Source organism: Wyeomyia smithii, chromosome 2 (assembly GCF_029784165.1).
Source record: "Wyeomyia smithii strain HCP4-BCI-WySm-NY-G18 chromosome 2, ASM2978416v1, whole genome shotgun sequence".
Lineage (NCBI taxonomy): Eukaryota > Metazoa > Arthropoda > Insecta > Diptera > Culicidae > Wyeomyia > Wyeomyia smithii.
In genome coordinates, this window is record NC_073695.1 from 97001378 (window position 1) to 97028856 (window position 27479).

Genomic DNA, 27479 nt, shown 5'->3' on the forward strand with positions numbered 1-27479 from the left:
TGAAAAGAAGGTGGATGAGAATCAGCCACTTTTCCAGGTAAATTTTACGCGCATATTTGTCAGAGTGTAGTTTAAAATTCTTTCAGCCCTGGGAGTTTCAGGTTGCGCTTTTGTGCGCTAATTGAGATATGACATTTACAAAAAATCATCAAAATTATCGTTTTTTTTTTTTATATCTTAATAACTACGGGCACTAGCCATCCTATTTCTGTGGCAAAGTTCAAAGTTTGAGAGATTTATAATTTGAAACTCCTAGAGTTTGTTAGTACACTTAGAAAAATAATATAAAATGAAATTAACCGTTTTTAGTCCATTTTGTCCAAAAAAGTTAAGATCTCAGATACCGTGGCTCCTCGAGTAGTTGTGACTTTGGAAGAGTTTCATATTATTGGCTGATGAACAACATTTTAAAAGAAGCTATCCTTCTAAATCGAAAATATGAAGGAAAAAATAATACTAGTTAAGTACACGATTAGTACAAATATTTTCATACAAAAATATTTCTTATTTTTTCTCATTAACATTACATTTATCTATATTTACTTTATGTGCTACGAGAGAACATCAGAATCGGTTTATTGTAAATAAGTAAGCGGTTCTCAACCTGGGGTACGCGTACCTCTGGGGGTACTCGAAAGCCTTCAGGGGTTACGCGAAAGAAAAATCAGTAATGGCGGACGAAACAATTTTCCTCTAAAATACTTCATTTGTTTTTCAATCTTGCTCTTAAAACATGACTGTAGCAATCAAAACAAACCAATGTTCAATTTGAAACCTAATCAAGACTACCACAACATGATCTACCACTACTCTCTCCAACTCTGCGAGAACATTCCAAGCCAGGGGGTACACTCGATATGAAAAATATCGCCAAGGGGTACGCGAACAAAAAAAGGTTGAGAACCGCTGTTCTACACAAATCTTATGCACGCTGGGAAAACTATGCCGCAGCCCTGGATGTCATTTTGTCACAGTTTATCGCATCGAAAAGTTTCTACAGGTTGACCCTAAACAGCAAAAGCTACTTCTGGTTACAGACAACGTATTTGAGTGTAATGAAGCGATAATCAGCAACACTGGTAAAGAGTTACAAAGTGTCTTATATAAAAATTACTTAAAAGTTGTGTTTTCATACTTTACTTTTGTCAGCTACAATTCACAAAAAAACGTTGTTCAAAAAAGCATTTGGGCATACAAAACACACGTTTTTGTAGAAGACCACACATCTCCAGGACTTTTTCTTACAAAGTTATAGTATGACTTAGCTTACATTTTCGATAAATTTAAGAACGTATAAGATAAAACGGGGCAAGTGGAATCATGATGACAATACTTTTTCCCAAGTTTAGTTCGAGTGCGCAAAACTGTTATATGTTCCATCCGTCCCAGTCCACCCACTCTCTATACTATACGCTGTTAAAGTTATCGAAAAATATGTTAAAATATGCTATAACTTTGTAAGAAAAACTCTTGGAGACGTGTGGTCTTCTACAAAAACGTGGTTTCTGTATGCCAAAGTTCTTCTTTCAAACAATGATTTCTTGTAAATGTAGCTAACAATAGTTGAATATGAAAAAACAACTGTTGAGTAATTTTTATATAACACTCTGTCACTCTGTACCCAATGAAGATAGGATTTTTGTCTGTTCAGCAAAGTTCGGATTTTACGGGGTTTCGTTGCGCGGATTACGGATTTAACGATTACGGATTTTACGCGGATTCCGGAATTAACGCGTTTTTTACGCGGATTTCGGAATTTACGCGGTTTTTCACGCGGATTTCGGAATCTACGCGGTTTTATTTACACGGATTCCGGAATTTACGTGAATTTTGACGCGGTTTTTTTCTTACGCAGATTCCGCAATTAACAGGGTTTCCTTGCGCAACTTCCAGAATTTACGCGTAAACCGAAATTTACACGTTTTTTACGCGAATCCCAGAAATTACGCGGTTTTTTAAGCGGCTTTTTTACGCGGATTCCAAAATTTATGCGGTTTTACGCAGATTTCGAAATTCACGAGCTTTTTTTCTTACGCGATTTTGTTTTACGCGGATTCCGGAATTTGCGCGGTTTCTCCTTACACAGATTTTAGAATTCAAAGGGTTTCCTCACGTGGATTCCGGCATTTACGCAATTTTTTACTTGGATTCCGGAATTAACGCGTTTCTTTTACGCTTATTCCAGATTTTACGCGAATTTTTTCTTGCACAGACTCCAATTTGGCGTGGTTTTTGGGCGGATTATGGAATTTACGCGTTTTTTAAGCGGCTATTTTTGAGCGGATTCCGGAAGTCATGCGGTTTTTATTCACACGGATTCCGGAATTTACGCTATTTTTATTTACACGAATTCCAGAATTTACGCAAGTTTTTTACGCGAATTCTGGAACTTACGCGTTTTTTTACGCAGCTTCCGGAATATACGCGATTTTTAACGCGGATTCCAGATTTTACTCGTTTTTTTATGCGGACTCCGGAATTTACGCGGTTTTTCACGCGGATTTCGTAATCTACGCGGTTTTTATTTACACGGATTCCGGAATTTACGTGATTTTTTACGCGGTTTTTTTTCCTACGCAGATTCCGCATTTACAAGGTTTCCTTACGCAACTTCCGGAATTTACGCGGAAACCGAAATTCACACGTTTTTTACGTGGATTCCATAGTTTACGCGGTTTTTTAAGCGCCTTTTTTACGCGGACTCCAAGATTTATGCGGTTTTACGCAGATTCTGGATTTTACGAGCTTGTTTTCGTACGCGTTTTTTTACGCGGATTCCGGAATTTACGCGTTTTTTTCCTTTATACAGATTCCGGAATTTAATGGGTTTCCTCACGTGGATTCCGGCATTTACGCATTTTTTTTTACGCGGGTTCCGGAATTATCGCGTTTTTTACGCGGATTCCGGAATTTACACGGTTTTCACGCGATTTTTTAGGCTAATTCTGGAATTTACGCGTTTTTTTCTACACAGATTCCGGAATATACGCGATTTTTAACGCGGATTCCAGATTTCACTCGTTTTTTACACGGATTTCGGAATTTACGCGGTTTTTTCACGCAGATTCTGGAATTTACGCGCTTTTTTTCTCACCCGATTTTTTTTACGCGGATTCCTGAATTTACGCTTTTGACGTAGAATACGTCTTACGGCAACAATTACAGGGACCCAATTTCAATACATGGATCCAATTTCAAAACCGTAAACATCGAGAGCGTCACAAAAATTGTCCAATTTCAAACGTTTTAAACCCAGTCAGTTTCCAACCGATTTCTGTCATTTTTGCAGCAATCGATTGGAAAATCATTTAAGCACCCGTCCAAATGCAGGAAATTGTAATCTGATTGTTCAAACTATTGTAATATTGAAAATTGTTGAACAATGTCGAAACGCAAATGTCGATTTTTGATTGGTCGCTTGCTGCCTTTCCCTAAATAGGACGACAGAATGGAGTACCTACACTGGGGTCTTTTTTTACGCGAGTTATTTTATGCATTTTTTGAACGCGATAATTTTTTACAACAACGCGGATTATTTCTACGCGATTTGGAAGATTATGTACACGCGGTATCAAATAAATTTAGTATAATTAAATCTAATCTGGTGGGTCCCTTCTCACTGCTCGATACCGGGCAATGAGAAAGCGGACTCTTTGGCTAAGGTGGGCGCAACAAACGGTGATATTTATGGAAGACCAATTGCTTTTAATGATTTTTTCTCATTTGTACGTCAGAATACGATCATCAGTTGGCAAAATGCTTGGACCAGAGGGGAACTGGGAAGGTGGTTACATTCCATAATTCCCAAGGTGTCGACGAACCCGTGGTTCAAGGGGTTGGATGTAGGTCGGGATTTCATTTGCGTGATGTCCCGGCTTATGTCCAACCACTATAGATTTGACGCGCATCTCCGTCGTGTTGGGCTCGGGGAAAGTGGTATCTGTGCCTGTGGTGAAGGTTATCACGACATAGAGCACGTTGTTTGGTCATGCCCTGTACACCGTGACGCCAGGTCTAAATTAATAGCTTCCCTGCAGGCCGAAGGTAGGCAGTCGGCTGTTCCTGTTCGTGATGTCTTGGCGAGCCGTGACCTATCCTACTTGTCCCTTATATACGTTTTCCTGAAATCCATCCACGCCCCAGTTTAATCCTATTCCCTTCCGCCTACATCCAACCAAACGACAAGAACACGTTAAGACCCCGGATCCGGAAACAGCAATCAGACCCGCACGATACTCTCAAGGCCCGAGGGAGACAACCCAATATGCCAGTCCGTAATATCTTGGCCCAGCAGCGGAACATGTGCTTACCTATGGCAATGAAAACCATCATACATAAACCAGTGCTTTAAATGCGAAATATTTTAGCTTTAAGTTAGATTTAGTTTCAGCTCGTAGTCGGCAGCGATTCTACGTTACCTCTGCGGTCGTGTCTTATAAACAACCTCTTCAGCTTTTTTTTTCTTACGCAGATTCCGGAATTTAAAGGGTTTCCTCACGCGGATTCCAGCATTTACGCAATTTTTCTACGCGGATTCCGGAATCAACGGGGTTCTCTTTACGCGGATTCCGGATTAACGCGTTTTTTTTTTTCTTATGCAGATTGCGGAATATACGCGGTTTTTAACGCGAATTCCAGATTTTACGCGTTTTTTTACACGGATTCCGGAGTTCACATGCTTTTTATTTACGTGATTTATTCACGCGGACTCTAGAAGTTACGCGGTTTTTTTTTTACGCAGATTCCAGAATTTACGGGGTTCGGTTTTTCTGCAGATTCCGGATTCTACGCGGTTTTTTTCTTACACAGACTTCAGAATTTACGGGATTTTCTTACGTGGATTCCGGAATTTACAGTGTTTTTTTTAAGCGGTTTCCTTTTACGCGGCACGTATCCCCCGCGTAAGAAAGCGACTTCAGGGTATGCGCAATTTTCGGACAAGCATTAAACCTGGAAAATTTCATTAACAAAAAGTGTATTGATTTATTTAGAGAAACTTTGTATTATAGCAAAACTTCAGAGGAAAAGTCTAGCAGAAATTAAAGATTTTTTTACTGAAAGTTAAGTTTTCGAAAAAAAAAACAATTTCATTTTTTTTTATTTTTTACATATCAAATTTTTTATCTAGCTTCAGAATTCATCTTGACTCAGGAGATTAGAATCAGTTTAAAATTTATAATCTTAAAATTTTTTGAGATAAATGCAAAAAAAAATTTAAAAAAGTTTAATGGATTGTAACTCTTTTAGTTTTTCGATTTCCGAGTCTTAGTTGTTATCAATGATAAGCTAACATTTTATAGTTTTCGTAAAAAAATAAGATGATTGAAAAGAGGCCTTTCTGAGATATTTATTATTTTCTACGGAAGGACCACACGAATCACACGAATCAAATAAACCGTTTTGGCTCCAAACATGCCTCTAACCATCAATACCATTTTTATACAAGCCCTTTTAAAACTTCTAGCGAATTTCTTTATTCTACCAGCTCACCGAGTTTTAACCTGAAGCCACCCTAACTGCTATCAAACCCCTTTTTATTCGCTTGATTTTGTCCCAGTATTGACCTGGCGAGCTGCTCGAATCGTACCGTAAAGTTTATCAATTTTAGCCCACCACCGCATGTACTTAGTTCGTAAACAATTATCTGGTATCTGTTTTTTATTTACGTTGTAAATCGCGATGTCATTCCCGGATAGATTTGCACTGTCCCAATGGAATATAGAAATTCGCTATTAGTCGTGATAAAAAATACTAATTTAACAAAATAACGTCCTTAACCAATAGGAACGAGTTTCTGTCGAATAACAAATTATCGATAATAAAACGTTGTTCTATGTCGTCTGGAATTGCTCTACTGCAATCTTTGTTTTTATTATTTTGATTAGCATGGCTTGTAAACAAGGTGGTAATAATTTCGATTGAAAAATCCGAACTGAATCTTTCAGAACATTTATTGAAAATGTTGTTTGATGATACTGGAAATACTTTAAAAAAATGTTCCGTGCGTGGTACGCTTTTCGGACAAATCCGATCGTCCCTGATACAACACCCCAATTTAGGGAATTAATTATATTGATGTTTATGCAACATTACACAGCAACTCGCATTGTGGAAAATTTGTGAAGCAAAGTAAAACGTTGAATGAATGATGAGAAAACTTTCTAGTAGAGCACATATATAAATTTGACATACAAAAGTGAAAACATTCTTAATACACGCACACAAAAGGCTCCTCGCACTATTCAGTTGGAGACTTCAACATTTGTGTGCATTAGAGGAGAAAATTCGGAATCTACGATGGTTTTTGTGCATTGCGTTTGCCAGACCTATACAACAATAGAACGGATCTGAATAAATGAATTATACTAGCTTTGTTGCTATTGCTGGCTACCGAATGAACAAAAACTTGAATGCATGTATGAAAACGAAAAATTCTCATGGTGAACGGAAGAACACAAGAGCGCACATCTACGGGTTGTGGTGTAGATACGGTTGATATCCGAACCGGGAGGGGTGGGAAGAGTAAAAGAATGGAAACGGAACTTACCCATGAGACTTTGACGGCTCACAGAGTTTCGATTGTGTTCCGAGGACGTTTGAATGGTATTGAAGTCAGACCCAACAGCTGCAAGGGGCGGAGGAGCCAGATGCATTATGGCTGCATCCGTACCATTAAGAGAATGCGAATGATGTCGCGACAGTTTCGAATCATCAAAACATGCCTTGCCATCATCATCTAGAACGAGAAAAAGAGAAACATACAGAGTTCTAAGCAAGAGGGTTTGAGCTATTAGACATCGAAACTAGTGGGGGTAATTACTGCCATCCGTGTTGTTTTATCATTGACACATACTAAAAAAAAGTTCACTTTTCAATAGCTCTATACTCAAACTTTGAGCAATGTTATGATGCAAAAATGTTTTCCTGTCGATTTGATATCTGGATGAACGTTTTAATTAAACGGTGCAACATTGTCAACAGCATTGTTCCAAAATGTCATCAACATCACCTCCAAAATTAATTATTCCACAGCTGACAGTCCGACGAATCGTTCAACGTAAAATATTCAAAACCGGAGGATTATTCCAATTACATGCCCCAGGTGAATTGTCCCTGTAATCATTAGTATTTGCCACCAAAAATTATTCCACAGTGAATAATAAATTCAGTCCTTCTGATAGTTCCATTCGAACAACTTATCAGAATCCCTTCCGAAACGCACCACCCCGAACCCCTTTTCGATTTTCGGATAGCTGCAAAGGTGATGGACGTCTAATTTTCCACGAAACGTTTATTTACGCTTCACTTTGTAGCGATTCAAATCAGCTTCCTAAAATATAATCTTTCCAAAAATCTGTCAGCCGAAAACGAATAAACAATTAAAATTTAACTAACATGACAAAACTTATTGAAGTACACGGGAAATGAGGTATCGATAACTTGGTACTTTGGCACTGCTGTATCAGAAACCGCCATAGAGTAAACAACACTTTCCTGTGCCCTCCAACAAGAAACTTTTCCTCGGTATATCTCCAATTCAAAAGAAACCAATTTTGGATAAAAAAAAGTTCACAGGTTTCCAATTAGCAATTTAAATTGATTTCCACCATTTTCACTACCAACTTGGTCTGGGACGAGACCCTCCCCCCCCTCTAGAGGTTACATCTATCTAAGAACTAGCAGAAAGTACGTGACGAAGAATTTTCCCAGCTAAGCCGGCTAGCAAGCAAGCAACTCAACAACCGAAGCATTTAAGCGATGAAGTGAAAAACTCTGCCCCAGCACTACAGACAGTTCCAGATAAAATCTTGTGCCACAAGCCCGACTGATACGGAACGTTTAATTCGTAGTAATTAGCTTCCGTAGTGCCACTGTCACAGAGGCACAAAGGGTTTCGCTTGAGTTGAGCAAGTGTTTCTGAACTTTAGAGTAGTTCTTGATTGCCTGAGGTGAGAAGTGTTCGCCAAAAACATTAGCTTTGCACATGGAATACCCTGGCCCTGGCACTGTGGGGTTAGTTTTACGTTCTGTGCAAATAGCAGCAGTGTATTCCCTACAAGCTTTATGATACGGCAAACGGAAGGTAGGCAGTGCCGGATAAGTTTCCGTGAATCAGACGTGCACGAAGTTCAACAGCAACGGAATTAATTTAAACGCAAATTTGCCGCAAATGAGAAGCGGCGAAAATAGTATAAGGTTTCAACTGAAAATTTGTTCTTACATTCGTGTTCGCTTTGAAGGAAGCAACCGTGAAAAGTTTTGATAAACTAGTATGGAATTTGGAAATTTGAGTGAATATTTCACGAGCTGTTTAACTTCTTTGAAAGTGTTTATTCACTAGATATAACTAAAAGGAAAAGAATTTGAATAATTCGAAATTCCTCTAGAGAATGTATAACAACAAATATGGCGTCCACTCTAAGGCTCTCTATTTCTTATTTCATTTAAATCTGTCATTATTATCATTTTACTGATATTTTTTTACTATGAGAACTGTTTCTCTAGCGAGGGCCTAGTGTGGTTGGTAACGTCTCCGCCAACCACGCTCGACGCCTGGGTTCGAATCCCACCGCCGACATAGGTGTCGATGGTTGTGAGGTGGCGTGATCCACTCACAACCAACCCAACTGGTCTAGATTCAATCCTAGCCGACACCGGGAGATTTTCTGAGGCGAAAAATCTCTGGGATCACGCCTTCCACCGCATGAGGAAGTAAAGCCGTTGGCGCCGGTCCGTTAATAAACGGGTCGTGAGTTAGGGTCCTGGGTGTGGAGTCGCCTCCCTGGGCGTCGGTGATTGGCCACAACAGTGGCGGAACTAGACCGACGGAAAATAAGCGAGAATAAAAAAAAAACTGTTTCTCTAGTGTCGTTTTTAAACGTCTATATTAGAATACAATATTCTCTTGATTTAGAACCTTTTGTTTTTTAAATTTTGACTTCTCGATGTTTCGATATTACGGCTTCTTGGCGTAGAATTACGTCTTTGACGCAGAATTACGTCTTCCGGCAACCTTCTGAGAGAAGGTGTAACATAGAAATCTAAAGATTGAGAGCGCGCGAAAATTATTCAATTTCAAATGATCAGTCTGTTTTCAATGGATTTCTTTTATTTTAGCAGCAATTGATTCGAAAGTTAACTAAACGTACACCAGAATACGGAAGATTGTGAACTATTATGCTATTGAAGATTATAGAGCCTTATGTTGAACACTGATTTCAACTGAAAACAAGGCTAAGACTATCATTCTGTGCCGAACACGCATCAGTACTGGACGTGTTTGGTGATCGGTCCGATAGAGTATAAAACAAAAGACGTGTGAACAAGTGTTGGCATTGTTTGCCTGGTCGAGTGAAATAAATCCGGGTTCAAGGTCGTTCCTTTGTGCAACTGTTTCGCATCGTGACTGCCAGCTGGTGCGTAAGCCGATTTGGCTGCTGGCTGGATTGTGCTACAGCAGTGGACGAGACACAAACGAGGAAAAAGAAGAAGCCATCAGTGTCAGCGAGTCGTATCGCTGTGTGGAGTGATCTCACACCTGGCTCGCTGCTGGTGGCTGTTTGGTGCTGCTGTATTGGTGCTGCTGGCTGTAACGGCTGCTACTTCGAACGATCGGACAACCAACCTTACTGGAAGGGAGAAATAAAAAGGTACGTGTTCTTGTCAGCGCTAGTGCGCTAAACATAGCGCGATGGATGTAGATCCCTCGCCTCCCGCGCCACCATCCCCGAACCCCTCTGACCCTGACCCTTCTGTTACCCCCTCCCCTGTTCATTCTTCAGTCCCCCCTCGCCCCAGGCTTTACCCAGACGGAGCCCAGGGCAGCTATACTGTTTATTTTCGGCCAAAGGCAGGACCGAAATCGAAAAAGTTGAACCTCTTGCAGATTTCTAAAGACCTGACGAAGGAGTACAAGGGCGTGACCGAAATTTCCAAGGTCCGGCCTAACAAGCTCCGTGTCGTGGTCGGTAACCTGAAAGAGGCCAACGATATAGCTTGCTCTGAGCTCTTCACACGCGAGTATCGCGTTTACATACCCGCACGAGACGTGGAGATCGACGGTGTCATAACCGATTCGAGTCTGTCCGTCGAGTGTATACTGCAAAGTGCCAAAGGGTGCTTTAAGAACAAAACGTGTCCCGAAGTAAAGGTGCTCGACTGCAAGCAATTGCGGTCAGCATCGATCATCGGTGGCAAAACAGTATACACTCCGTCAGACTCGTTTCGAGTTACGTTCGCCGGGTCTGCACTACCAAGCCACGTCTCGATCCACCGGGTTCGTCTCCCTGTGAGGCTCTACGTGCCCCGCGTCATGAACTGCCTGAATTGCAAGCAGTTAGGCCATACAGCCGCCTACTGCTGCAATAAGGCACGTTGTGGCAAGTGTGGGGAGTCTCATGCGGAAGATTCTTGCAGTGTTAACGCTGAAAAGTGTATTCACTGCGGAGAAAATCTGCATGAGCTCTCGACATGTGCGGTGTACATGCAGCGCAGGGATAAAATAAAACGGTCTCTCAAAGAGCGTTCAAAGCGTTCCTACGCTGACATGCTGAAGAAGACCGTTACCACTTCTCCCGTTACTTCGAACCCCTTCGATCTGTTGCCCTCTGAGGAAACCGATTCTGACGATTCACCAGCGGGAGCATCTTACGCCAATCCTGGGGAGTCTAGAAAGAGGAAAAATATTTCCTCTCCTAAACTTCCAAGAAAAGGTCCTAAGATTTCTCAAAGTGAAATGAAAGTTACAAACAAACCAAACAGTGCTGCGGAAAAACCGAAGCAAACTCCTCCTGGGCTGGCAAATTTAAAGTCCCAGAAGGAGTTCCCAGCACTGCCAGGAACATCTAAAACCCCAGTTGCTCCTTTTACACTCCCAGTTGATGAAACAAACTCTGGATTAGTGAAATTTTCTGACATTGTGGACTGGATTTTTGAAACTTTCAATGTACCCGATCCAATTAAAATTTTTCTTACAGCATTCCTCCCAACAGTTAGATCATTTTTGAAGCAGTTGACTGCCCAATGGCCTCTCCTTGCAGCGATTGTATCCTTCGATGCCTAATTCAACTGCGTATATGAAGGATTCTATCTCTGTCTTACAGTGGAATTGTAGAAGTATTTTACCAAAAATTGATTCGTTTAAAGTTTTGATAAATAAAAACAAATGCGATGCATTTTCCCTTTGTGAAACTTGGCTTACTTCAAATATTGATCTCAACTTCCATGATTTTAATATTATTCGCCTTGATCGAGACACCCCATATGGAGGAGTACTTTTAGGGATTAAAAAGTGCTATTCTTTCTATCGTATTAACCTCCCCTCGATTCCAGGCATCGAAGTTGTCGCATGTCAAATGACAATACAAGGTAAAGAGCTTTGTATTGCCTCAATATATATTCCCCCCAGAGCACAGGTTGGGCAACGGCTGCTCTTTGATTTAATAGAACTTCTTCCCTCGCCACGTTTGATTTTGGGAGACTTCAACTCTCATGGCGTGGCTTGGGGTTCCCCATACAATGATAACCGCTCCTCTTTAATCTATAACCTTTGCGATGACTTCGACATGACTATTTTAAACAACGGTGAAATGACACGTATCCCGAAACCTCCAGCGCGCCCAAGCGCGTTGGATCTATCCTTATGTTCGACGTCGCTACGGTTGGATTGCACATGGAAGGTAATCCTCGATCCTCACGGTAGCGACCATCTGCCTATTCTTATTTCAATTACTAACGGGTCAACTCGCATGCGACCAATTGACATTCCGTATGACCTCACACGAAATGTCGATTGGAAGTTATACGAGGAAATGATTTCAAAAGCGGTCGAGTCGATTCAACATCATTCACCACTTGAAGAATACAACCTCCTCGCGGGCTTGATTCTCGACGCCGCGTTGCAAGCCCAAACGAAGAAATATCCCGGCGTAACGATCAAAGAACGGCCTCCCACTCCGTGGTGGGACCAAGAGTGCTCCGATGTCTACACGCAAAGATCCGACGCGTTTAAGGCCTACCAGACGGGAGGTATACCTGGCGACTATTTACGGTATTCGGAGCTTGATACCAAGCTTAAAAGCTTGGCTAAAGCAAAGAAACGTGGATATTGGCGTCGGTTCGTGAACGAGACGTCGAGGGAGACATCGATGAGCACTCTTTGGAACACAGCCCGAAGAATGCGGAATCGCGTAACGGTCAACGAAAGCGAGGAGTCTTCAAGTAGGTGGATATTTGATTTTGCCAGGAAAGTATGTCCGGACTCTGTTCCTGAGCAAAATATTGTTCGCGATGCGTCTCCGGGCCACGACGCGATAGAATCACCTTTTACGATGGCAGAACTTTCAGTTGCCCTCCTGTCCTGTAACAATAACGCGCCTGGATTAGATAGAATCAAATTCAACTTGTTGAAGAATCTACCCGGCAATGCCAAGAGGCGCTTGTTGAACTTGTTCAATAAGTTCCTGGAGCAAAACATTGTACCGCAGGATTGGAGGCAAGTGAAGGTGATCGCCATCCAAAAACCAGGGAAACCAGCTTCTAATCACAACTCTTATAGGCCGATTGCAATGCTATCCTGTATCCGGAAATTGATGGAAAAAATGATACTCCGTCGTTTAGACCACTGGGTCGAATCAAATGGTCTACTATCAGAAACTCAATTTGGCTTCCGCCGTGCCAAAGGGACGAATGATTGTCTTGCGTTGCTTTCAACAGATATTCAGCTGGCGTATGCTCGTAAAGAACAAATGGCGTCTGCGTTCTTGGACATTAAGGGGGCTTTTGATTCCGTTTCTATTGACATTCTTTCGGGTAAACTTCACCGACAAGGATTTTCGCCAATTTTGAACAATTTTTTGCACAATTTGTTGTCCGAAAAGCACATGCATTTTACGCATGGCGATTTGGCAACTTTTCGCATTAGCTACATGGGTCTTCCCCAGGGCTCATGTTTAAGCCCCCTTCTTTACAACTTTTATGTAAATGACATCGACGAATGTCTGGCAAATTCATGCACGATAAGACAACTTGCAGACGACAGTGTAATCTCTGTTACAGGAGCCAAAGCTGCCGATTTGCAAGGACCATTGCAAGATACCTTGGACAATTTGTCTGCTTGGGCTTTACAGCTAGGTATCGAATTCTCTCCGGAGAAGACTGAGATAGTAGTTTTTTCTAGGAAGCATGAACCTGCTCAGCTTCAAACACAATTAATGGGTAAAACGATTTCTCAGGTTTTGGTACACAAATATCTTGGTGTCTGGTTCGACTCTAAAGGCACCTGGGGTTGTCACGTGAGGTATCTGATGAAAAAATGTCAACAAAGAGTGAATTTTCTTCGTACAATAACCGGACAATGGTGGGGAGCCCATCCAGGAGACCTTATAAGGCTTTACCAAACAACGATATTGTCTGTTATTGAATACGGGTGTTTCTGCTTCCGCTCCGCAGCAAACACACATTTGATCAAACTGGAGCGAATACAATATCGTTGTTTGCGTATCGCCTTAGGTTGCATGCAGTCGACCCATACGATGAGTTTGGAGGTTTTAGCTGGAGTACTACCATTGAAAAACCGCTTCTGGAGCCTGTCTTCTCGTATTCTAATCAAATGTGAGGTCTTGAACCATCCCGTGATTGAAAATTTTGAAAGGTTAATCGAACTTAATTCTCAAACCCGTTTTATGACATTGTATTTCAATCACATGTCCCAAAATATTAACCCTTCTTCGAATATTCCAAATCGTGTCGACTTATCAAATACTTCTGATTCTACTGTGTTTTTCGATACATCCATGATAGAAGAAACTCGTGGAATCCCGGATCATTTACGCGTGCAGCAGATCCCTAAAATTTTTTCCAATAAATATCGAAACATCAACTGCGACAATATGTACTACACTGACGGATCACTTCTTGATGGGTCCACTGGCTTCGGTATCTTCAATAACAATTTAACCGTCTCCCATAAGCTCGATAATCCTGCTTCTGTTTACGTCGCAGAATTAGCTGCAATTCAGTACACCCTAGGGATTATCGAAAAAATGCCCACGGACCATTATTTCATCTTTACGGACAGTCTCAGTTCCATTGAGGCTCTCCGATCGATGAAAGATGTTAAGCACTCTCCGTATTTCCTGGGGAAAATACGGGAACATCTGAGTGCTTTATCCGAAAAATCTACTCAGATTACCTTAGCGTGGGTCCCTTCTCACTGCTCGATACCGGGCAATGAGAAAACGGACTCTTTGGCTAAGGTGGGCGCAACAAACGGTGATATTTATGAAAGACCAATTGCCTTTAATGAATTTTTCGCACTTGTACGTCAGAATACGATCATCAGTTGGCAAAATGCTTGGACCAGAGGGGAATTGGGAAGGTGGTTACATTCCATAATCCCCAAAGTATCGACGAACCCGTGGTTCAAGGGGTTGGATGTAGGTCGGGATTTCATTTGCGTGATGTCCCGGCTTATGTCCAATCACTATAGATTTGACGCGCTCCTCCGTCGTGTTGGGCTCGGGGAAAGTGGTATCTGTGCCTGTGGTGAAGGTTATCACGACATAGAGCATGTGGTTTGGTCATGCCCTGTACACCGTGACGCCAGGTCTAAATTAATAGCTTCCCTGCAGGCCGAGGGTAGACAGCCGGCTGTTCCTGTTCGTGATGTCTTGGCGAGCCGTGACCTATCCTACATGTCCCTTATATACGTTTTCCTGAAATCCATCCACGCCCCAGTCTAGTCCCGTTCCCTTCCGTCTACACCCAACAAAACGACAAGAACACGTTTGAACCTTAAGCACAAAACCAGCAACCAGACCCCGCACAACAGAACCAGGACCCAAGGACTACGAGCCTCTGTCCCAACTCACGACATCGTGGCTCAGCAGAACGAATCCATACATGCCATTCGACGATTATCAGACGCCCATTGAACAACAAAACACTGATTGGAAATCCCATGCTAGTTTTAAGTTAGACTTAATTTCAGCTCGTAGTCGGCAGCGAGGATAAAAAATTTGCTTTAGTTTTTAAGTCATCAGATATAATTGGCGCCGTTAAACATTAAATTGTATTTGTGCCGTGTCAAATAAATGTTATGTGAAGAAAAAAAAAAAAAAAAGGCTAAGACTATCGACCTTGAGTGTTTACAGAACCAGTATGATAGGCAGGGGCCGGAAATCGACCACAGATGCCATTCTGAGTTTTGGCTTTTGGAAAACAACCAAATGGCATCAAATATGGGTTCTTCCGGGTTCAAAATGATGCCTTGAATTGGAAAATTGTCTGCAGATGCAGATTTTGGAATTCAAGATGATGAACTCCGGTTTCCGGAAAACAGCCTTGGATCAAGCGGGCAATGCATATATTTTTACAAACATGCAAAAAATTAACGAGAATAGAAAATCTAAGCCACAGACTTGGAAAAAAGTTTTCTCATCATAATCGTTATATGAGATCGGGAATTATTTATTTTTGAAGCTAAGATACAAGTTGATTGAAAATAAAGTGAAGTAAGTGATGTTTCACCACTTATTCTAGATTAGAAGCTATCCAAAACTTTAATAAACGTAATTTGAATCAGAAAATTCAAATTGAGAAACATTTTAGAGTGTTGTATCATGTTCGGATCAGTCCGAAAATGTGCCATGATCGGAACAATTTTGCATATCCGAGCTATACCAGTATCAGCAAACAATTTCTCCTAACGATTTTCAAAGAATTTCGAGAAAATTTCTCAGTAATAATCCATTTTCAAGTACAATTCACGCTTACGATTGCTATCATGCCTTGTTCTCTTGTTTTCCATCACTTCTAATGAAAATTTGGTACATTTTTCAGCAAAATGCTTCTTAAACATCTAAGCTTCATGTAGAAATACTTCTTGTGCGATATATTCGCTTTTAAGTTGAAATTATTCGTATTATTCGAATGCGTAGGCCTGTTTCGTATCACGATCGGAACAGCTTACTGCTGAGATATCACCACTTCACTTTGCCTGTGTTTTATATAACGATGGATTTCAAATACAATTCAACAGACAATACAATTTTAACAGACATTAAAAAAAAGGTCATAAATTTCAGATTTTTTAACGTTTTTACAAATTTGAGGCATCTCCAGATCAAGATGAGAATATACAACAACTGGAAAACTGATTCAAAAACTTAAAATAATCCACCTAGCGGTGAGACCCAGCCTTTCTCATTCAAACTTATTATATGTTAAATAGATTTACACAATTTAACCCTCTAGTGCCCAATGCCGCCATTTGGCGGGCTTCAGTCAACCCTCTTAAAAACTTCAATAAGTACTTTAAAAGTGTTTATAATGATTCATAGTGATTTTACCGTCTAGAAATTAACTTGGGTACTAGAGGGTTAAGAGAAAAAATACTCCTTGAAAATTTCTGCTGGCTTCATTTTTAACTCCAAATAAGGAATTTCGGATAGCCAACAGCACAACTATACCGAACCTTCAAAACCTAACATTCACACACATATGAGCATACATCAAAACATACATATGCAAATACCATGAAACAAATATGTTTCAAATACATCACGCAAAAAATCCAGATGACTACTTCTGGTTACCGGAATACATCCTAGAATGGCCAAATTTTCCTAATCCGGGTATTTTGATAGCGAAGATACCGACTGTCAGTTTCTGAAAAACAACTTAAGATGACCAACTATCATCTATTATGAGTTTTGTGGAAACGTTACACCCAAGGCCAGAAATCAACTTAGGACGCCATTTGAAATTTCTAGATACCTAGTAGCTTCCGATTTCTGGAAAACAACCGTAAAGGAACAAACATTACCCAATGTTTTCCAGGAACATTATCTCGGGTTCGCAAGCCGGGAGTGAGCTCCATACTTCACTTTAAAATCCGATTTTGCAGCATCCGGTTTCTTGAAAACATTCTTAAATTGTCAAATACAATTCAATGAAGGTATATCAACTCTTTGGGTACTAGAATATTGATGTTATATATAAAGTTATAATTTGAGTAAAGTATGTGTAATTTGACGTCCCGAGTAACACACGTTGTCATAGAGCAGTTGAGATAACTCCTTCAATACAACCTGCAGTTATAGATTTCAGTTGACATTACCTTTTCCATGACATCTCTATCACCAGAAAAGCGCAAAAATTAAAGCCTACTAGAACAAGTACTGGTACTTAATGAAGTATTATAAAACTTCATGAAAGCGAGCCAACTTGTTAGATCGAAGCTGTAAAATACATCTCGAGTACCAATACGGTAGAAATACGTTGAAAATAGGTTATTTTCAAGTTGTAATTGCTAACTAATCAAAACATCGTTGACGCAAGCGTAAAACTCCAAAATAAAAATATCGCAGAACGACACTGATTTATATCAGGATCAATAATGGAAAAAATTGTGATTATGGCGTTTCGAACAATCAAATAAGAAACAATAATAAATCAACCATTTGATGCTTTTAATACAAAGTTTTACGTGCGCGTCAAATTTCATGGTGAAACATTTCGTTTTACTTCTGAAAAATTATGCGCCATTCAATGGATATTGTTTTCTATTTGTCAATCAGTGGAAAATAGATTATGAATTACAGAATGTTCACTGATTTATTTCATTGCGAAGAGTCAATTTACCCCACCTCCGCATGGGCTTAATTCGTAAACAACTATCTGGCATCTCTTTCTTACATGCGTAGTAAATCGCAATGTTCTTTTTTTTCCTTGGGTAGATCTGCACTGACCCAGTGCAATGAAGAAATTCGCGCATTCGTGGGTCAGAATTCGCTATAACAAAGCGCATGCACAAATGCGTTGCTATGACAGCATTTACCCAGCGCATGCGCAAATGTATTGTTACGTGCAGTGCAACAAGTTCGATGATCGTTTTTGTCAGTGGCACTTTTAATCAATTATAAATTGATGATGAGAAGCAATATTCAACGTTTCAAAATCAATTGTTTCTGTCGCTTGAATATTGAAATTGTTTTCGCATAGTTTCAACGTTATCTAGACATAAAATAATTCAAAACTAGAAAACGTTGTAAGATATACGGTAACAAAAATTAGAGTGATGTTGGTTGCACTGTAAGCGTTTTGTTTACCTTTTCATGGCGCATGTTGACCCACCTCGAATAGGTTTATTAAAATCGTTTAAATAATTTCATTAACAATTTGATCTAGTAGTTTTACGCTGGTTTTCGAATACCTATAATAGGAAAAGTACTTTACAGGTACGTAGTATTGTTTTTAGACATATAATATTGAACGCACGCGGCTGCCCCGGCTGGCATTTCATACACAGTTTTTCTACTACATAGTGAAAATATTTGGAGGACAACTTTGAGACAAGTGTCATTTGTGTCAGAGTTGTTAATTGTTCAACTCATGTTATTGAAATACATCTCCAAAACCAGGAGAAAATGAGTTTATGTTCGAAATGTGGTTGAATTACTCATGAAAAACAACTTCTCACAATGTTTTGTGTGTTACTTGGGGTAATATTTGTGCTAAAGAAAAAGTGTAATGATGGAAATGACTTTTAATTTCAACTTCAATCCCGAGCAAGGCCGCAAACATTGTAGTAGTACAATATCATATTTAAATGATGTTGAGGCCACAAATTTTGATCGTAGCTATAGTTTTAAACAGTCTCCGGGTTACGTTTCTTTCTAAAACTTTCAAACCACATGTTTAAACATTATGAAATTCATTGTTTAAGGGTATTAAAGCCTATTCATTTGAATTCAATTATGTTCATAGATTCTTAGATATAAGAGCGATTTTCACATTTTGAAGCTGCGCCAAAACTAAAAGTTTGATTACAATGTAATTCAATAGCAACCTGAGCGGCAAATAGACCCTTCATTTAACACCAAGATAGGAAGAATCGGTTAGACCATCTCTGAGAAAAGTGATTTCGAAATAAAAAGTGCACGTACACACCCACACTCACAAACACACATATGCACCTATACATGCATACATGCATAAAATGCTCGATTCGTCGAACTGAGTTGAGTAGTATATGACAGTCGGCCATTTGGATCACTTTTCTACCTTTTTGATTAGCCAGTGATCGTTAGGAGAAAGTCAATATGTTTACTATTATTATGTGATTTCACATTTTTATAAACAACGGACAAAGTTACAATCCGATTACAATGAAATTCAATAGCAACCTATGGGGCAACTAGACCTTCCATTCGACCCTAATTTTGTGAATCGGTTCAGCCATCTCTGAGAAAAATGAGTGAGTTTAAACAACCTCAGGATAACTTTTCTTTACATAACTTTTGAACCTTATGTTTTGGAGACAGCCCGATCATTTGAAAGCAGTTTAATTGAAATCTATTGTGTGGTTTCTGAGATGTTGATGTTTCATGATTTTTACATTTTGATACATAACCTCAAAACTAAAAATCCGATTACAATGAAATTCAATACCTATGGCGCAACTAGGCCTTTCATTTGCAATTAATTTCATGAAAATCGGTCCAGCCATCTCTGAGAAAAGTGAGTGAGAAAACAAAGTTGCACATACACACACACATACAGAAAATGCTCAGTTCGTCGAAAGGGATCGAGTGATATATGTCATTCGGCCATTGGGACCACTTTTATACCTTTGGTTTTTCCAGTGATTGCTATACCTTTCTAGGAGAAAGGCAAAACGTTGGTTGTTTCCAATTACTAAAAATACATGTAACAAACAATATCGCACGCTTAGCCTTGGGGCTAATAGCGGTCTCGATCAACTAGATTAGTTGAGAGAATTCGTTATCGATATTGTTTTCGGCACATTTTGCATGTGTAGGATAATTACAACGATACACCGTGCCCCAGTACTGAGTCGAGAAAATTTCCAGCTCGAAAAGATCCTCGACACAATCGGGAATCGAGCCCGATATCACAACCGTGTGGGAGAGCTAGTCGACCGACATCGCTAACCACAGAGTCACGGGGACCACATACATGTAGTTTTTTACAACATCTGTGTAACTTTTCAGATCGATCGCCCGATTTGCGCCCGATTTTTAAAGCTTCCATGCGATTTTATATGGGAAAAACCACTTTTTCAGAACTTTTCTATGAAAATGTCCAGTTGGCTCCTAAAAATATATCAATACATGATATTTATAGAAAATTTTCCTAGGAAAAACTCTTCTGAAGACCGCAAGGCGCTACCTTGCTTGTGAAAAAAGATATTCACCCCAGACTGATTGAATATCTGACGAACGGCTCACCATTGAATTTTACTAGCAGTATTACTGCAACATGCTGCTGTTGCAAATTCAACCATGTGATGAGAAATGATGTCGCTTAAATTTATGTTGGAGGCTTCCCCGAAGATACTATGAGCAGAAATTACACTTTGAAAATTAATTCCACGCGAAATCATTTCTTATACTTAAGCAAGTTTGCAATGGCAGCATGCTGTGGCAGTGTTGCTGGAAAATTTCAATGGTGAGGTCCGTCAGACATTCAATCAGTTTGGGGTGAATAGCTGTTTCTACAAGCATCGTAGCGCCTTACGGTCTTCAGAAGAGTTTTTTCCAGGAAAATTTCCTACAAATATCATGTATTGATATTTTTTAAGAGCCAACTTGATACCTATAGAGAATAAGTATTGAAAAAGTGGATTTTCTCATATAAAATCGTATGGAAACTTTAAAAATCGGGCGCAAATCGGGCGTTTCACCGATCGATTTGCAAAGTTATACAGTTGTTAAGGGACCCATAAGGAACACGAAAAGTGCATGGGAGCTAACATTTTTTTTTGTTCCATCCTAATGCGCATGTTATAACCCTACTATATCCCATATTATTTGCATTGAGATTATTGAGAATAATATATGCAACACGAGCATGTTAGATACTAATTTTGCATTAATATTTATTTCTGTTTTTTTTCGTGAGTTTTTTTTTATTCTCGCAAATTGATTACGGAGTGGAATTCCACTTCACGTACACGTGAATCGTTTTTCATAAACGGGATATGGGTGAAATTATATTCATTTTTGAACTGACTTCCTGTTCCGTCAGTGTGAACGTACACTTTTGAAATGTGAGAAAAGATTTATTTTTAGAAAAAAGAACAGTATGGTGAAGCAATAATAAATAGGTACAGAATAATAGTCCAAAAAGGAGGATCAACGGCACAGCAGTAGATCGGATAAATAATGAAAATTTTCTATGTATTACAATGAAATTGAATCTCATTTTGAATCGTCATCTGAATAGAGAATACGCCAGAGAGCTGGATCAACGGATCAGAACAGCAGGAGGAATGAGTGGATGACATAAATGGGCTGTGGAGCAGTATCCACGGTACCATCGAAACGACTTCGAGTGATGAGGAAGGTACGACGCATGGTAGACAGTAGAGATGGTCGGGTTTGATGTTTTTCAAATCCGTACCCGACCCGAACCCGATATTTTTTTCGGTTGAAACCCGAACCCGAAACTTTTTTTTTTCGTTCAAACCCGAACCCGAAAATTTTATTTCTTTGAAATCCGAACCCGACCTGAACCCGAAATTGTGAAACCCGAACCCGAGATTTCATAGATTTTATAGTCGGGTTTCGGGTTTTCATACCCAAACCCGACCTGAACCCGACATTTTCAAACCCGACCTGAACCCGACATTTTCAAACCCGAACCCGACCCGAACCCGAAACCCGACCATCTCTAGTAGACAGCGTAACGGCTGGTTTGATGCCGAGTGCCAGATAGCGACAGATGAGAAGAACCGTGCCAGGAGCCGCATTCTTACTGCGGTTACGCGTCAGAGCAGAGAGAGAGATACAGGAAGGCAAAAGCTGCTGAAAATAGAGTCCACCGTCAGAAGAAGCGCGACTACGAGGAGCAGATGCTTGCCAGCGCAGAGGACAGCTTTGCTAGAAACGACGTGCGGAGCCTCGATGGAACAGTCAACAGAGTCAGAAGTAGGAATTTCCCTGTGTGTAACCGTCAGTTTATCAGTAAGCAGGTTGCCGTCCTTGTCAAGCTTACTGACAAGGCTTACTGATAAACTGACGGTTGCAGCCAGGTGGAAGGAGCATTTTCAGGCGCTATTGAACGGTGAGGAGCCGGATGAGCAGAACAGGATGAGCTGTGGAGCCACCAACACAGGAGGAGGTGAAAAAGGCGATTATTGAGCTGAAAAACGGCAAAGCCGCTGGGAAGGACGGTATCCTGGCCAAACTTCTAGCGTGAAGTGGGAAGCGGGAAGCGAGCGACCGTACTATGCGATCCACTAGATAAAACTAAGGATCTGGGTGGATGAACAAATACCGAATGACTGGTTAGAAGGCCTCATATGCCCTATCTATAAGAAGGGTCATCGATTGGATTGTTGCAACTATCGAGGCATTACGTTGCTCAACTCCGCATATAAAGTGCTCTTCCGTATCCTGTTCTTCAGATCAAGACCGGTAATGGAATCCTTTGTTGATGACGGATCCAAATTTTTAACCCTGCGACAAATCCTCGATAAGTTCCGGGAGTATAACTTGCAGACCCACCATCTGTTTGTAGATTTTGAGGCGGCATACGAAGGAGCTGTGGCAGATAATGCTGGAATACGGTTTCCCGACGAAACTAATTAGGCTGATTCGTATGACGCTGGAGGGATCAAAATCATTCGTGCGAATAGTTGGAGAGACATCAGCCGCGTTCGTTATGTTAGATGGACTAAAGCAGGGGGATGCAATGACTGATTGATTTGGTTTCAGCAGAATTTCATCCTGACTCGACCGCGAGCGCCGTTATGTGTTAACTCGGTACAAATCTAACCACGTACCAATTAAGGTTAAAAGCAGATGCAAACGGATTAATTTAAATCGATGCCGTTGAATAGAGGATGTCTGTGATTGTCGTTGGATTGGTGAAGTTTTTCGTGCGTGTAACTCCGTTAACCGAATGTGAAATTTCACCATGAATTTGAAATGTCAATCTCGACTTTTCGTTGCTTCGCCCAGACTGTTAGACAGAAATTGTTCCAAGCAAGGAGACGCGGAAGATGGCACATTTCACGGGTAGGAGTTTATCGAATGCAGTTGCTTCAAATTAGTTTCATGAATTTAGTATAAATCTGTGGAGGCTATCCCATCACCAGGATCCTCCGCGAAAAACGTAAAACAGAGCTCGAGCGTTTCGACATTTTCCAAGTCATTGCGGATTCATGTACAGCGCAACTCTTTTCTTCCGTTGCCGGTGCTGCTGTTGGGAAAACAGCAATCATTTTTCATTTTTAATTGTTGCAGTTACGGTTAAAAATGAGCAAAAATTATTTCGTTGAAAGTTCGTCCGGTTGGTGGTCGTACTTAACGAGTAAGCGTTGTAGTTTCGGTTTGTTCGGTTTGCCGTTTTGCAACGGATCATTGCCTCAAATACAACTGCGGCTTGGGCAGAAAATTAATCGACTCAGTTGGTAAGCTAGCGGAGAATGAAAATAATTTGAGCTTGAAACCGGTGCACACTGGGAAAAATGAACCCAAATTCTCACTAATTAGAAGCCGCTGGGCTGAAACAAAGCATTTTTGTGTAAAATTGGTTAATAAATCGATTGGTGATATTTTCATTCTGTATAGGACACGGGAAAGGATCTACATTTCCAAAAATACGCAGAAATAGCATAAGGTGCAAAAAAAGACCATTTCCCGTGCCCTGCCCAAAATGAACCCATCACCAATCGATTTGTTGGCCAATTTTACATAAGAAATGCTATATTTCAGGTTGATAGCCCAGCGGCTTCTAATTAGTGGAAATTTGGGTTCATTTTATCCCAGTGTACGGTGGTAGAGGTTGTGGTAAATGTGTTTGGTGATTTAACAATATTTCAGTGTTGTTTAACATCAAAATAAAATATGTTCTGGATTTTGTTTCTCTTCCAATTACTGTGATTTAGATGAGACTCACAGTACATTTCACGAATGGTTGAGTAAGAATCATGAATTTAGCCGTAGATAGTCATGCTTGAAAGTCTGTTTGTAGTGGTGTTTCGTGATTGACCAGGGAATACGGAAATTGTGTCCATTATATAATAACAAAGTTGAAACATATTTCCTTTTACCAGGCGAGACTGCTGGTTTTGCATCAAAATGTATATTTAACCCTTTCAGATAAAAATACGAAACAGGAAAACCTATTGAATAACTCCCCCATTTCGAGCGTGATTCACTTTCGAATATTTTCTTCTGCTACATTCACGATTTGCACACTTGAGCGCCCGAGGGTCGCCTCCGGAATGACAACAGTGGGTTTGGGCTTTCAGTAATGTATGAAAATCATTTTTTATTATTTTCAGTGCAACCACCGCCGCAGAATCGCGGGCGGCGTTCAAAATCTCCATACTCTACCAAATCCGCAGATGTGAGATACGCTTCCTTCGGGCGAGATTTGGTTGGGTGCGGTAAGCACATACTGCGAAAGAGTCGCAGTGGTTAGCCACGACACCGTTCAAGCTCGTGTAAATAAATAAATGTTGAGATAATGAATGGCCGTTCCTCCTATGGGACCCGGATCCCAAAATGCCACATATATGCTCGACTGCACACGAGAGTACGGTCGGATTGCTCTGGGTGTGATTTATAGAGCGAGCGAGTGAGTTAAAGTTTCTCGAGGACAAAGTTTCGCATTGACATCTGCAAGTGAGTGACTAGGACCATGGCAAGTTCGTGAAGTTTATCTATCATCAGCACAATATTTTCGTCGGATGATTTTAGAAACAAAAACGTCCGATTACACTGTTTCAAAACAACATGCAGCTCGTTATAGTAGTGACGGCACGATTGAAAGAGGAAGGCATGCAAAACAAATGGATGTTGATACGTCTTAACTTCTTTAATGAAGCAAATTTTCTGATATTAATAACACTGTGCAACAGCGATTTAGAACTTCTGAAGTGACCTAGTGTAGGTTGTAGGTCTTGTTGAGTATAACATTCGCTCATACTAGAAATTTTCCAAACACCCCCAAAATCTGAAGTTATAGTCAAAATACGGTTTTTTGGACCTCACTGCATATGATATTTTTTAACTCAGTCATTTAGCAACCTTTTTTCAATATTAAGGCAGTTTTGGAATGAGGACAAATAGAGCTTTCAAAATATATACAGGTTTTTACTAATATCAATAAAATATGTTGAGTTATTTGAGTTTAAATCTAATTTTTTAGATATTTTCACAAAATTTTTCAATTTAATTTGAAATTTGCTGTGTATTTTTCTAAAAAAAAACATACCACATATATACTATAGTTTTGAAATTATATTCAATTTCGTATCAAACGAAAGTAGTTTTGTGGAAATTGGTTGATATTTGGCTAAGTTATATATTTTTTTAAGAAAACCAGAATTTTTGGCTTCTATCGCACAATTATTTCACGGTGCTACAAAAGATTGAAAAATGCAAGAACTTTTGATGTGATTTAGTGTGAGTTGTAGCTTTAGTCAAGTGTTACTTGCGCGTTTACTTGAAGTTTTTCAAATACCCCGAAAATTATAACTTATGGTCAAAACCCTGTTTTTACCTTAGGTCACATTGTTATGTTTAATACGGTTATTTTTCAACCGATTTTTTATATTTTGACTGTCTTGGAAAGACGAAAAATAGAGCTTTTGAAACATATAAATATGACTAAAGAGTTTACCTATATGTGATGAATAGTTTAAAAATAAAATAAATAGGTGGTTAATGTTATTTTCAAATTTTTCAAAATTTATTCGCAAGTTTTCACACATTTTTGTAGAATTTGGAAAGTATATTTTGTGCCAAACGAAAACAGTAGGTGTTGTTTATGAAAATCTGTTATAATTTCGCTGAGATATGACTTGATGTTTTCCACCATATACTTAGATTTCATCAAATCATTTCTCAGCCAAATTATAACACAGATTTTCAAACCTACAATTTATAACAGATTTTCATTAAAAACACCTATTATTTCCGTTTGGTACAAAAAATAACTTTCCAAATTTTACAGCAATTGAAGCTTCTTCAATACAAAAAATCACAGGAGGGTTGTATGCAAAGCCACGACCGCAAGGTTGAAGTAGAATACTTTTACAAGGAAGATAACCTGGCTGCTTGCGTGTCAGTCATTTATCAAAACTAGTTGGCTCATGTAATGTCAAAATGAGTCAACTTTTCATTGAATGCATACTAGTACCGGCAATTGCACAAAGACAGCATTTCACCAAAGTGCCTCACTGCATCAGCTGCTATCGATGCTGATACCCGCTGGAACTGCTACGCTATCCGTAGTCATGCCACAGTTTTGGCCGCTATCCGCTATCGCTGGTATCCACCGACTGCTACTGCTGCTGCTAAGGGAGGACTGCTGTTGTCGCTGTCTAAAACTATTATGAGCGGCTTCGGCTGAAACAGGCTCTTATATAGGCTAAATAACATATTTCAAATTGCAAGGTATATGATTCTGTCGACCGTGCTTGGGAAGCAATCATATAACGACCAATCAGAGGTCGAATTTTTTGTTCTGACAAGGCTTGACTTTTTTCAATAGAACAATAGTTTGAACAATAAAATTCCAATTATCTTCATTTGGGAAGAATCTTAGAAGATGTTCCAGTCTTTTTGCCTCAAGAACGAAGGGAATCCATCGAATACTAACCGATTTATTAGCATTTGAAATTGGACATTATATGCACTTTTTTCGGCTTTAGATTTTCATTTCACATCCCTATGTAGCCGAACTTCCTGAGAGCAGTATTCTACTTCAAAATATGTGAAAAATTGCGAATGAATTTTGAAAAAATTGAAAATAACATAAACCATCTTATTTATTTTAAAACTATTCATCACATATAGGTAAACTTTTTAAACATATTTATATGTTTCAAAAGCTCTATCTTTCGTCTTTCCAAAACAGCCAAAATATAAAAAATCGGTTGAAAAATAACCGTATTAAACATAACAATGTGAGCTAAGGTAAAAACAGGGTTTTGACCATAACTTATAATTTTCGGGGTATTTGAAAAACTTCAAGTAAACGCGCAAGTAACACTTGACTAAAGCTACAACCCACACTAAGTCACATCAAAAGTTCTTGCATTTTTTCATCATTTGTAGCACCGTGAAATAATTGTGCGATAGAAACCAAAAATTCTGGTTTTCTTAAAAAATATATAACTTAGCCAAACATCAACCGATTTCCACAAAACTACTTTCGTTTGATTCGAAATTGAAAATACTTTCAAAATTATAGTGTACTCGTGGTATGTTTCTTAAAAAAATAGACGGCAAATTTCAAATTAAATTGAAAAATTGCGTGAAAATATCTAAAAAATTAGATTTAAACTCAAATAACTCAACATGTTTTATTGATATTAGTAAAAACCTGTATATATTTTGAAAGCTCTATTTGTCCCCTTTCTAAAACTGCTTAAATATCGAAAATCGGTTTATAAATGACTGAGTTAAAAATATTATATGCGCTGAAGTCCAAAAAAC

The 27479-nt window shown here is 39.6% G+C and overlaps 1 protein-coding gene across 7 annotated transcripts in view; it reads right to left on the reverse strand.

The window, feature by feature from the left end:
• The window catches only part of LOC129725431 (cyclic nucleotide-gated channel rod photoreceptor subunit alpha), a 444338-nt gene that overhangs the window by 144914 nt on the left and 271945 nt on the right, over nucleotides 1–27479 (reverse strand). For 6 of the 7 annotated variants that reach the window (XM_055681274.1, XM_055681278.1, XM_055681277.1 and 3 more), the window contains one exon: nucleotides 6548–6736. The exons of the other annotated variant lie outside the window; for it this stretch is intronic. In XM_055681274.1, coding sequence (XP_055537249.1) covers nucleotides 6548–6736 — 189 coding nt within the window. The remainder of the gene's footprint in view (nucleotides 1–6547; nucleotides 6737–27479) is intronic. 7 annotated transcript variants of the gene reach the window in all.